Source organism: Balaenoptera musculus, chromosome 2 (assembly GCF_009873245.2).
Source record: "Balaenoptera musculus isolate JJ_BM4_2016_0621 chromosome 2, mBalMus1.pri.v3, whole genome shotgun sequence".
In the NCBI taxonomy this organism is placed as follows: domain Eukaryota; kingdom Metazoa; phylum Chordata; class Mammalia; order Artiodactyla; family Balaenopteridae; genus Balaenoptera; species Balaenoptera musculus.
Window position 1 is genome coordinate 5,373,702 of NC_045786.1, and position 13,092 is coordinate 5,386,793.

Here is a 13,092-nt window from a genome sequence, read left to right on the forward strand (position 1 = left end):
CATAGGCTTTGAAATGTTCTATATCCTGAGCATTGGCTAAAAACACAGTTTTTAATCTCTGATCATCAGACCAATTCTTTTTCCCACAAGGTTGAGTCATATGCTGTAATCCAACGAAGCACACCCTGAAATTCTTTCCATCTTTTTCCTCTTTTGAAGAGTCATGTGCTAACTATTGGTTTTAATTTGTGGAAGCGGAAAGTACCATTGTATTGTTTCAGTTAGAGAAACACTGGCTGATTTCACTTCAGTCTCTGAGAAAGGAGTCTGAACAGCACAGAGCAGGAAAGGAAAGCCACTCCTCAGCGCAGTGAACCCAGACAATTGCGGGCCGTTAGCCTCCGCTGGTCTCTCCCCCCCTGTCTCTGTGAACCCGGCTCAGTAAGAGGGAAAGCAAAGAATGTCAAAAGCGGCAGTGTTTACTCTTCTGGAGGCTTCTAGGCCCGGCCGACTCATACCCGTTTTGTTTGCGATCTCAAGGGGACCCTGAGCAGGGAAACCAGAATATTTTGCTGACGTGCAAGTTTTCTTTGTTAGAACTAAACGCTTGCGCTCAGTGTTCTGTCCAAATATGTGCTGCTCGTGGGGTGGACGATTGGGAGCCCAGGCTGTGGGTTTCGGGCTCAGAGCTCCGCCCCAGGCCAGGGGGCAGGGGAATCTCAAGGGTGCTAAACCAGAAGCAGTGTGGTTTGTGCCATTTGCATATGTGTACGTGGGAAGGGCCACACGGGGCTCTGCCTCCAGTCCTGCCTCTGATGGGACTTGGGGGGCCACACAAACAGAGCTCCTCCTAGTGAAAATCAGCACCAAGCGGTTGGCTCGCTTCATTCCTTTGCAATTACAGCCCTTGCGCTGGGCGCTCCTGGAACAGTGGTTTCATTCATTTCGGCCTTTCCCGCATGGCTGGGGGGAATTAATCAGACAAAGAAATCATTATGGATTCAAATCACACACTCTTCGCCGAAAGTAGGCTGCTTGTTCTCGCTCTCCCTCCCCGAGGACACTTGAGTGATGCCCACATCAGTCAGAAGCCGCCCTCGGGGGCGGGGGGGTGGGGGGCAGGGACGCGGGGCCTCAGGGTGGCGAGATGTTCGGGTGGGAGAGCGGCGCAAGTCGGGGTGGGCAGGGCACCACACGCACCCACGCACCCACTGGGCCACCTTTCCCGGGTCCGGTTCCAGCCGGGAGGGGGAAGGCCGCAGATGCCAGCGTGCCTGAGAACTGTCAGCAAAACTGGTGGTTCTTGCACTAACGCAAGTGTGGCAGGATCGAAGGTCGGGGGTCTACACCTTCTGTGGGATCCTTATCTTCCCCCCACACCCCCGCACACGGGTTGTCCAAGGGGCCCTTGAGAAACCTGTGTGTGAGGCCTCCTGGAGGTGCCCCTGGGCCGGGCCAGACCTCCTGCAAGATGCTGGACGTGAGATCCAGGGGAGAGTTGCCATGAGGAGTGTGTCGCCGGGGTATTGCATCCAACCCAATAGCTGCAAACTGGAGGAGCCTAGGAGACCCCGGGACAAGTGGGGTGGTCCAGGGCGATTCCTGAGCAGGAGCTGAATGCTCTCCATCTTGCTCCTGTGAGCGTCTGTGCTAGGAGAAGGTACAGAGGGGCCTGTAGGACTCCCTCCCTGAGGGGACCGCAGAACACACTGATAGAGGTTACGTTTTCATTCCCTCTGAAGGGGCAGAAATATCATATTAAATGCCTGATCTTCTAAAGCATTCGGGCTGCAAAGTGGAAAATCCTAAAAATGTAGCAGTGATCAATAGCCTTCAGTGAACAAACAAAATAGCTTTATGCTAAGGCTATTCCTATGCGCCCAGAAGAGTTAGAAAATCAGACTTGATACCGGATTATCTGCCACATGCCTCTGCCAAAGAAAGCAGGGAATCTTATGTGGACTTGGAAGAGGGGAAGGGGAGATAGGGGAGAGTCTGGGATAATCTACTCAGTTCAGCTCTGCAGCTCTGGCTGAGGGAACAAGCAGGCATTTCATGGGCGGTTGAACTTGTGTGTTACGAGGGCAGAGGGAGTGCCTTGGAAAATCCAGCTCAAGTTTACAGTGTGTCCCCACGTGGGGAGGCTGAGATTTCAATCTCTGCTGATAATAGGATCCACACGCTGGTGCTAAAGGGGAATCAGCGGAAGGCTTGTAATTGCTTAAATATCTCTCTCAAGTTCTTTTTTTCTCCGTCCCATCATAGATCTATGGAGGCCCTGATTTCCACTCTCCCAGGATAGCCCAGCTGTGTGTGCAAAGATCGTCTGAGAATCCCATGCAGGTCTCCAGCACTGGAAATGAGCTGGCAATCCGATTCAAGACTGACTGGTCCATAAATGGGAGAGGCTTCAATATCTCATGGAGAGCAGTCCCTGGAGGTGGGTGAACCAAGGAGCTGTCTCAAAATGCTTAAGCTGAGCCCTCGTTAAATTTCACGAAGTGTTTAGAGAGCGATGTGACGGCTACATCCTCCGTCACAGCTCTGTGACTTCTCTAATGGCACATACGCTTCCCTGAGAAAGAGAGTTTAACTGCCAAAGAGTCACCTCGTATGTGAAAACCAGCCCATGCAAGTGTGCACACCCATGCTGAAAGCAGAAGCAACGTGGTTGGTTAGACTCGCTTTCTCTCCAAGGGACTTCTGCCTGTTCACCAGCCTCAATTTGGGCATCGACAAAGCGGTAAATTACTTTATGCCACGCATTTGGATGCTTGGCAAATACCAAAACTGCAAATGTTAAATTTGTGAATTTCAAGGAATTATTACCTTTTGTTATATAGTGACTTTCTGCCCAAGATCTTAGGCTGTCTAAATAAATTACCTGTTGCAGAGTTTTAAAAATAAAGTATTAATGCACAAAATCTTTTAGCAGATGTTAATCTATACATCTACTACTAATAGCAACGTTTATTGAACGCTTACTGTATGTCAGGCATTTTTCTAACTATTCTACAAAGACTCTCTCATTTAATCCTCACAACCACCCTCTGAGGGAAGTTTATTTCTTGTCCTTATCTTACTGATGAAGAAATGGAAGCTTAGGGTAGTTAGTGGCCTGTCCAAAGTCACACAGCTAAAAAAATGCCAAAGCAAAGACATGACTCCAGGCTGCCTTATGGCCCCACTTCTGTAGGCCAGAGGTGATATAGTAAGTATATTAGAGCTTTCCTAAAGTTAATGGTGCATGAATTTAATGAAAATTATATTTACATGGTGTTTAGATTACCCAAAAATGATTCTCAATTATCAGAAAATAATACTGAATTTTCCCATTATTAGTTTATATTATCATAAACCCAAGAAATGATGGGTCATAGAGTTAGACAGTGATAGATATTTGATTACATCATAGGAATTAAAAAAACTGAATGACTGTACAAGGTCCAGAATATTAAATTTTAAAAGACAGATGTTAAATAATTTATAAAAGCGTACACTACTGAATTATCAAAATTCTTAGAAGGAGATGTGTTATTCTTACAGTATGTTATATTTTTAGAGAACAATGAAGAGGCATTTCATGGCTTTGCAAAAATATGATTTTATTTGCATTATTTTTCAGTATTTTTAAAATAACCTTTGGCATCAGTATTTAAAGTATTTGAAGTCTTTTCTTAGGCATACTTCTTCATTTTGTTGGGATGCATGAATTAATGGTGAACATTCAGTTCTTCAGGATGTTTAGCACAGACTACATAAAAATGGTGGTCAAACAAAGTAGCATATCGTTCTGTGCTCCCGGGTAATGGTGTAAAGTTTTGTGCATCAGGGATTCCTCTCATTATTGAATTGGGTCTCCCATCTACAGGTTGTGGTGGCATTTTCCAAGCTCCCAGTGGAGAGATTCATTCTCCAAATTACCCCAGTCCTTATAGGAGCAGCACAGACTGTGCATGGGTCATTCAGGTGGAAAAACATCACCGTGTTCTCTTGAACTTCACTGACTTTGACCTTGAACCTCAGGACTCTTGTATTATGGTAAGTGACACAAATCTCAAGCATTGTCTCCAGTCAGACCTGGGTCAAAACATTGCCATAAGAGCATGTTTAGTGAATGTGTTAGTCATGAATGTTTTCTATGTCAAATCATGGGAAACTCAACTATTAGCAACTTAAAATATAAGGACATTTATTTTTTACCTAAATATAAACCAGGAGGTTTGTTTAGCAACTCAGTCTCTGCTCTACCATTCTTAGTGAATTGGCTTTTCATTTTGTGGTTGTTACCTCATGGTCCAAAAATGGCTGCAGCAGTTTGGAACATCCTAAGTTCAGATCTGAAGAAGACGAGAAGGAATAGTGTTAGTTGTTTCTATTTTGTATTTTTTTTTAATCAAGAAAGCAAAATTTTTACAGAAGCCCCCTTACAGATCATTGGCCAGAAGTGGCTGCAAGAGAGATTAGGAAAGTTTAGTGGATTATGATCATGGTTTTATCATAACCACTTTAAATCAATTATTATTAACTCTCTGGGGGTTCTCACAGGGTTCTACTTTTCTTGAGATCAGGATATCTTGATCTGCTACTTGAACAAATCAGTGTCTGATAGAACAGACTAGATGGGGAGACAGGGGGTGGAGGAAAAGGGATATAGTTGGTTCAATATAGTTAGTTGGTTCAATGACAAAAAGTTTCCATCACTACCAACAGGTTTAATACATTTTCACCTGAAACTATATGTTTAATGTAAAGGTGAATGAGGTTGTATTTTGAAATTTTCTTTTTGTCTTTAATTTAATTTTTTTGGTTACCTGATTTTATTTTAACACAAGGTTTTCCATCTTTCATTTGTATTTAGAGATATTTCATTCAAATATAAACCAGATCCTCTTGGCTAATGGATCTTTCTGTTTTAGTTTCCTGACCGTTTCTTATACAAATTCCAACTGGCTAGCTTTCAAATTTAACTCAGGAAAATTCAAAAGTTGTTTCATAATTTTCAAAGTAGTCCAGGCTAACAGTATGATTTCAAGTATTATTTTACAAGATTAAATCATTAAGCTACTTAAAAGTTCATTTGATTTATGGTTATGTATTAACCTTTTAACATGAATCTTCAGAGTCTAAATTGGCAAAGCATTATGTCCTACACCAAACTTAAGGTGTAGGACATCCACTTTCCATAATGGTAACTCTCCTGACAAAGACAATTTTGAAACTTTGGATGATATTTTACAACATTTTCCTAAATGCAACAAGGAACTCACAAGGTAGTGTGAAATTTCTGAGTTAATATCCAAGAGAGATGTGAGCTTGGTACTTGGGATTGCTTTTGCCCGTGGGGCATTTGCTGATCCAGAAGGAGTTAGTGGCACTTCTCAGAGCCTTTCAGGGCAAAGAGGAGGAAAGTTTGAGTCCAGGACCTGAGTAGGGTGTGGGTCCTGGTAAACTCTCCTAAATCCTAGGTAAAATGAAAGTAACAGCTTTCAGGAAGACTGCATCCAAGTGTCGATTCACCTGAGTGGCCTCCCTAAATCTCAAGCCATGGAATAATGAGAGGAACCTTGCATTGCTAATGCATCTAGGCCTTGGACATCTGGCCAAAGCAATTTAAACTCTTCTTCAAAGGGAGATGAAATCATCCCAGACCTCATTTCTACCAATAATTTTCATATGCAACAGCAAGCACACTATCAAAGATATTTATACATAGGAGGAGACAATGCAACATAAATGAGTTATAACATGAATAACAGACAATGGAAATAAACACTGATAGGCCAGGTGCTAAAATTACCAGGCACAGGTTAGTAAACAACTATGGTTACTAAGCTTATGGAGATAAAAGTCAAAATTAAAACTTTCAGCAAGGACTGCAAATCATAAAAAGTGACATTGCAAATATTTTTTTTTAAAAACTGAAAAATTTAAAGTGGATAAACACAGAAGCTGAAATTAATATCTCAGTGGAAGGGTTTGGGGTGTTTTGCTTGTTTGTTTTTTGTATGTTAGGCAAATTAGACAGAGATGAGAGAACAAGTGAATTGGAAGATATCAGAAGAATCTATCCAAGAAAACAAAACAAAACAAAGCAAAAGGATGAAAAATACAGAATAGAGGTTAAGACAAATATAGGACACATATAAAAGATGTAACATACATTTAAATACATTTAGAAATGGAACAGGAACAATATTTGAAGAGCTGATGACTAAGGCTTTTCCAAAACTGATGAGAGACATCAATTTACAAAAACAAGAATCCCAAGGGAGCCTGTATACAGCCAAGCAGGATAAATAGAAAGACATACTTATCTGAGAAAACTTAAAGATTTTAATCTTTATCTAAAAGATAAAGAAAAAAATGTAACAATCATCCAGGAGAGTAGGTGAGCGGGTGAACAGATAATCTTTTAGGAAGTGGCAGACTGAATGCTGACTTCTCAACAGTGATAACCGGAAAGAGAAAAGACGAGAGTTGTTATCTTAAATTTGAAGGAAGAAAATAACTATCAACCAGGAACTCTGTACTCTCCTAAAATAACCTTTAAACATGAAGGTGAAATAAAGCATTGAAGCAGTAGAGGTGCCTTCAAGAGAAGGTCGAATGGGCCAGAGACAGCTTGTCTGCCTTACAGTTTTGTCTCTGGTGGGCAATTCTCTATCACTTTCTCCCGGTCTGTATGGTTCCAGGTACAGTTTCTTCTCTTTGGTAAAGTCCCTAATCCATAAGATTCAACATGCAAAGGTGTGTGAACAAAACAAAGCCTAGGTCAAAGGCACACCCAGCATGGCTGCATTTTTTCCCTCCTGGGGTCATGAGTAGGATTTTCCACCTGCATGAGATAGAAATACATAGACTGGGCTTTCTCGTAACCAGCGCCATATCTCAGCACACAGCTGGGCTTGACTTCACAAACTGTAGCCAGAGGAAACAGACAGGAGGAAGTAAAACCTCAAATATAATCTGGTCATTAGGCATGGAGATAAGAAAATAAACCCACATACAGGTGTTGGGAGGAGTCCAGTCTGGCAGATACGGTAAAATACAAAACGTAATAGTCCAAACAAGTTGCCAGGATCAGGGGATCCCGCATGAAGTAGCTGGGGTAGCCCCGCCTGCGGGGAGATGCGAGTATGAGAAGCAGGTGCTGCTAAGCACTGGAGCGGCACATGGATATAGAAAGCGAACTGCACCAGCGGTGTGGCTCACCACAGCGCTGTGCTTGAGAAATCCAGCTCTGTGGCCGGGCGGCCCTGGGGCTGAGCCTGAATTCTGCCATTTTCTAGTTGAGTCGCCTGGGAGAAAGCTCATCTTTCAGCTTCGGTTTCCTTAATTGTGAAACGGGGACAGTAAGAGTATCTGTGTCAGATTTGTCGTTGGGATACTGGAGGTCATGTCGGTGATCCGCTTGTCACACAGAAAGCCCTCCGTCCATGCCAGCCCTAGTCGCCATGACGCGGATGGTGGGCATCCCTAGAGAGGCATGTGCCAGGGGCAGTGGTGGAGGCGGTGCTGTGGAATACTCGGAGGAACAACCAGCTTAGGATCCTGGGCCTCCAGGTCTTCGGTAAAAGAAGACCCTGTCTATGAACCTTTCTGCTAGCACAGCACCAAGCACTTCGTGGACCCAGGACTCAGTAAACTGTAATAATGATCACGAGGAGACAGGAGTGATTCATTTGGGCCTGGAAGCCAGAGAAGGTTTCACACCGAAGATGACATTTACGCGGCAGAATTTCACTAGTAGACATGTGGCACAGAAGCCAGGGGAGGAAACTCCGGGGAGAGAACAGGGTAGATTGTGCACAGAAGCGCGAGCGTGCACAGACATTTGGGCTGTAGCTCTGTGCTGGGGAGCGTGTGGAGACCCAGGGTCTATAGAGAACACCCGAACTGGACAAACTCTTTTGTGCTCTGTGAAGAATTTGAAATTATCCTATAGCCAGTGCGGGAAGTTGATGAACGTTTTCTGTAATGTACTCAAAACTGTGTTTTATAATAATAACAGGCAGCCGTGTGAGGCTAGGGTCGGCAGAGAAAGAGAAGGATGGTATAAAGGCTGACTGGAGAGCTATGGAAAAACCTTGGGGAGTGGCCTTGGGAGTGGAGAGAAAGGATGTACCGGCAAGCTCATGTTGGTGTAGCCACCAAAACCTAGAGGCTAATTACACGGTGGAGGGTCGGGGGGAGGGGTGATAGAGATGCAGGGGTTAAGACGATTTGCTGGAAGAACGGGTAAATAATAATGCCATTGGCTAGGAGAGTACTAAAGGGATAGACTACTCAGTTTGATTTGGAAGCTTGAGTTTGAAGGTCTACACTGCGTCCCTTATAGAGTTCAGCAAATGGGTTCAGTGCTCAGGATGGGGTCTGAGCTGGACATATCCACTTGAGGATAATTTCTGTATACTTGGATGGTTGTTAAAACCACAGAAGTAGGTGGAATCCTGTATACGAGTATTTTGTAAAGAGAAAAGGGCCAAGTAAACTCTTGGCCCTAAATCACCATTTAGGGGGAAGATGGAGAAACAAAGGACAAGGAGACTGAAGGGTACTCAAGGAGATGGGTGGAGAAGCAGAAGAGAATGGCAGCATAGAAACCAACAGTGAAGTCAGTTTTAAGAGTGGGTGGGCAGAGGTGTCAAATCCAGCAGATGAGGCTGAAATGAAGCCACCAGGTTCAGTCTTTGATGACCTTGTAAGAAGCAGGACTGGTGTGGGTAGTACTGGAAGACTCCAGATCACGATGGGTTAGGAGATACAAGAGCTTCTCAGCTTTTCCCCAGAATTAGGAAAGTGAATGGTATACAGGGATAAAGGGCCATCACCTGTGGTAAGTCAGGATCAAAGGAAAGTTGTTATTATTATTTGTCTTAGTGGTGAAGAAGCTTAAGCATGCCAGGAGGGCAGGGTGCTGGTGACAAAAGAGCGGCTGAGTGTAAGAGATCAATGGAGTAAATGATGAAGTCATGTTATCAGGGCAGAGACCTGAGGAAGGGCCAGATTGGTTTTATAAATTTCATATTTTCAGAATGAGAAATTTGAACCCATGGCCAACCATAAGATTTCTTTTCTGATTTGCAAATGTATTTCTATTGAAAGTTGCATAAATCATATACAAGCTAAGTCATTTTTGTTTGTACAATTTGTAACTCACCTTTACTAAGAGATAAAGAAATGTGAAAAAGGACCGTTCGGAGAAGTTGGGGTAGAGATCTGCTGTGTACGGTTGCCGAGTGGACCCAATTATGGGGATGGAGGTCTGCAGAGGTTTAGAAACAGGCAGGCAATGCACTGGCGAGGCTGGGAGCTTGGCTCCAATTTAGAGTTCACTGTCCAGGGGTTCATGAAGGTAGGCACTGAGGCACCAGCCATCTATCTTTATAGCTAGATGGACACTGGATGCGAAATGCCCCCGAAAATCCAGTATCTTACATAATACCTCTGCAGTTTAAGTTCATACAAAGCCAGTCATTCATTTGGCAGACATTCAAGTTAATTTCTTGGTCCTGCTACTTAGACAGAGTCATTAGCAAAGAGAAAAATATTCAACTGCCAATGCTGCTGCCAGATAATGTTTGTGTTCATGGGGTTTTTAATAGAGCGCAAGTGTATTATTCAATACCGAGGTAAATTATGCTTGGATAGGACCAGCCTTCAGGGTTTTAAACCTCCTATATCAGTTTGGATTGTCAGAAGTGGAAATATTCTTTCTAAAAGTCATCGTGTTTATTGTTGTAAACACAGGGACACATAGAATGTTAAGATCGGAAGAGGAGAGGTTAGAGATAATTTACTGTCATCTGTTTATACGAAAAATAAGAAAGTCGTGGTGCAGAGAGGTCAGGATCAAGACCAGGTACAAATTAACAGCAGGACCAGCACTAAAATGCAAGGAAGCCTAAAGTAAGAGTAAGTATTTTGGTAAAATATAAAAATGACAGTCTACATGCAGGGGACTGTCACAGGGTAAAGGCCAACTGAAAAAATAGTGGAGGGGGGGAATAAAACCAGGGTTACTCTGGAACCATTCTGAACTCTTTTTCGGATGAACCCACACTTCATTTATCAATATTGGGAAAAGTGTTAGGATCTCGAACATGAACTGCGCAGTGGGTACCCTGTGAAGCCAGGTGGTCTGGGTTCCATCCGTCCATTCGGTCTTTGGTGCCCACTGTGTTCCAGACGCTGCCAGGAGGTCGTTTCCAGGCTCAGCACCGCCACTCACCTCTCTGCACGGCCTGGGGACGCTAGTTTGCTCACTTATAAGATCAAGTGCCTCGGGAGCCCAAGCAGAAAGAGGGGACCTAGGGGAGAGGATCCAGTTCTGAGTTGTGTCTGTGGGTCGGAAGAGGAGAATAAGGGGGGGAGTTGGAGGAGCAGACACGAAGGGTCTGTCAGTAGTGAAGGTGATGTCAGTAGCGGGCTCATTCCGGAGGCCACAGTCCAACTCCATAGCACTGGGCTTCTGTTCGTCCCCTGGGGCACAAGTCCATGGGCAGTGGCTAAGGGGTCATCTCCACACTCCACTTGCTGTACAGAAGAGAGCTCTTCTTGTAGGAGGTCTCGTCCCCAGAGGTCCCAAGTGGAGACAGCGTAAGCCCAAGGGAGCCCTAAGCCATCACTCTTGGCTGCGTGGAACTAGATGCACAATTTTCAGCAAGCAGAAGAAACAGATGAAAATTTAACCACGGAGCAGTAATACACAGCCTCTGTCCCCTTTCACGGAACCCACAGCAGCAGTCTTTGTATGCCAAAGGATCAGTCTGTTTGATGCGTGAATGACTAACAGATGCATGGCCAAACACAGGAATACATGAATTTTTGTGGTCTCTGCTCCTACAATGACTGGGATTTTTTTTTTTTTTTTCAGTTGATGTAGCTTGTATTGTAAGAAACATGCAGTTCTGTTCCTGCCAGGTAGAATCCAATCCTCTGGCTTTGGGTTTAAAGAAAGGCCCAAGTCCTCCATCCCTGAAGAGTTTTGAGAATATGAGATGGACAGGTGTGAGGCAAGCATCTCGACCCAGTTCTGGACCTCACGCACACTCCTCTGGCTTAGCTAACAGGGCCCTAGCTAAATGAGTATCAGACAATTAACAGGGTGGAAGGAACCTCGGAGGTCACCTAGTCAGTCCAAGTCTCTTAGTTTACTGGTAAGAACTCAGAGGCCCAGAGGCCAGAGTGATGTGCTTGATAAACCGCAGTTAGTGGCAGAGTCCCATTAGAGACCCAGCCATCTCTCAGAATTATTTGTAAGGAGTAAGACAGGATGCAGGGAATAGTGTTAGGAAGGTATGTGTGCATATGCCAGAGAAACCCATCCCAGCCTTCAGTGGAAAATTGCGAGCGTGTTGAGCAGAGTTCACTCCCTGGCATGATTATTGATATTCGATCTCAGTATTTCGAGCCACATGAGAACTTAGATAACATCGCAGAAGCATGTTTTCTAGAATTTCATGCTGCTGTAATAAAAAAAGAGAGAAACTAGATTTTTTGGGCTGCTATTGAAGTGGTGATGGCATCATCTGGAGCTCATCAGAAAGCTCAGTTTACACTCAGGTTTCAACTAATTTGGTAATATGTGTGCACTTTTTGCTCAGTCCCTGCGAGTGGCTGGCGTCATTAACCTCTGGCTCTCCTGAAGGACACACTGTGAGTGCTTCTTGCTAAGGCAGCAGCGGGACCCAGGGGCTGCACAGGACTTGTATGGTCAGCACGAAAACGGCTCCGTTAGGTTTCCTTTCACGAAGGCCGAGTATTCAAGTGACCTCCCACTGACAGCCTAATTGCTTAATTACAGGCTCTCTCCTGAGCCTTAAATTCACGTAGCTCTGCGAGCTCTTATTGATGTCCTAGAAATGCGGGCTGTAGGCCAGTGTGAGAGGGGAAGAGAGAAGTCAGATCAGCGGCATGACTGGCCCCCGGAGACCCCCGGCCTCTGATTTCAACATCCTCTTTGCTCAACACAATGGAATGTCTGCCTGGTGAGGATCAGTGAGAAACAGATAAAAGCAAGCAGACCGCGGTCCTGGTCCGGCCTCTCATCTGGAGAAACTACCCACTAGGGCTACGGGACCTGGTACAAAAACACGGGCACATCATGAGTCACGGTTTTCTTTCTGAAGCTCTTCGTGCTGCTCTAGGAGAAGGAAAGCAAAGTGCTGGATCTGAACCGAAGAAAACCAGATCCCCCCCACGCCAAAGCTGCAGTGCCTGTTGTTCACACGATCTGACAATAAGACACAGGGTGGGACAGGGCAAACGTAAAACACAGTATCCGTATTTCGTTTTATTTTTTTAAGACACTACCTACGATGTGTTTCCTTTTAAAACATTGATATTTCCAAACCCGAACAAATAGATACAGGAATAATAGGAGTCAGTACTTCAAAGAAACAATTCTTCAACAGTTCTTCTTTGAATGTGTATTGTTTTACAAATAGATCCATGACAGAAAGCAGTCTCTTTCCCTCTCTTTCTCTCTCCCTCTCATATCTTCCCTTTTTCCTTTACTTCTCACCACAGAAAGTTTGCCTTCCATTTGATACTTGAGGAAGATCTCCAGTAATCTCTTTTAAATGTTTTATTTTGTGGCTTGCTTTTGGTAACCCCTTAGCCGTTTTGCCTGCCGGTGCCAAGTTAGTTACCAAAAGCCGCACTGATACTTTACATCCCCAGAGCAAAGAATCATTGAATTGGAGCCACGGTCCTCAATCTGCGGACACAAGCTTTGTTTGTGTTTCAGCTCAGAAGCTCCTTAAATGTATGTTTATTCGTGAAAATAAAATGAGCTTCTTGGATTTCTTTTCATACCAACGTTTCCAGCAATCTTTGAGTCCCTGCTTGCAACAACTGCAAATTATGAGAGTTTCTTGTCTCCTGTAAAATTTGGAGCTGGAGTGCCACCCTGTAAAACAAAGAAACAGGAGTGACAAGAGTCCTGGCACGGGATGTGTGCGGTGAATTGGGGATTTCATTTCAGAGGCCCGTAGCTGGAAAACATCTCTCACGGAGGAAACCGATGCCGCCTCCGCCCTCCGCTCTCCACCCGCAAGGAAAGCTGCTGTAATGGGCAATATTTCCCTTTCCGTCCTTACCTAAATTTATGACTTTAACCGCTTGGATAATTTCCTGGTGGAGTCA

At 44.3% G+C, this 13,092-nt stretch overlaps 1 protein-coding gene across 2 annotated transcripts in view; it reads left to right on the forward strand.

Annotated features, from left to right (window-relative positions):
- Positions 1-13,092, forward strand: part of CUBN (cubilin) — a 274,317-nt gene that overhangs the window by 121,641 nt on the left and 139,584 nt on the right. For both annotated transcript variants that reach the window (XM_036842057.1, XM_036842058.1), the window contains exons 31-32: positions 2,206-2,380; positions 3,812-3,981. In XM_036842057.1, coding sequence (XP_036697952.1) covers positions 2,206-2,380; positions 3,812-3,981 — 345 coding nt within the window. The remainder of the gene's footprint in view (positions 1-2,205; positions 2,381-3,811; positions 3,982-13,092) is intronic.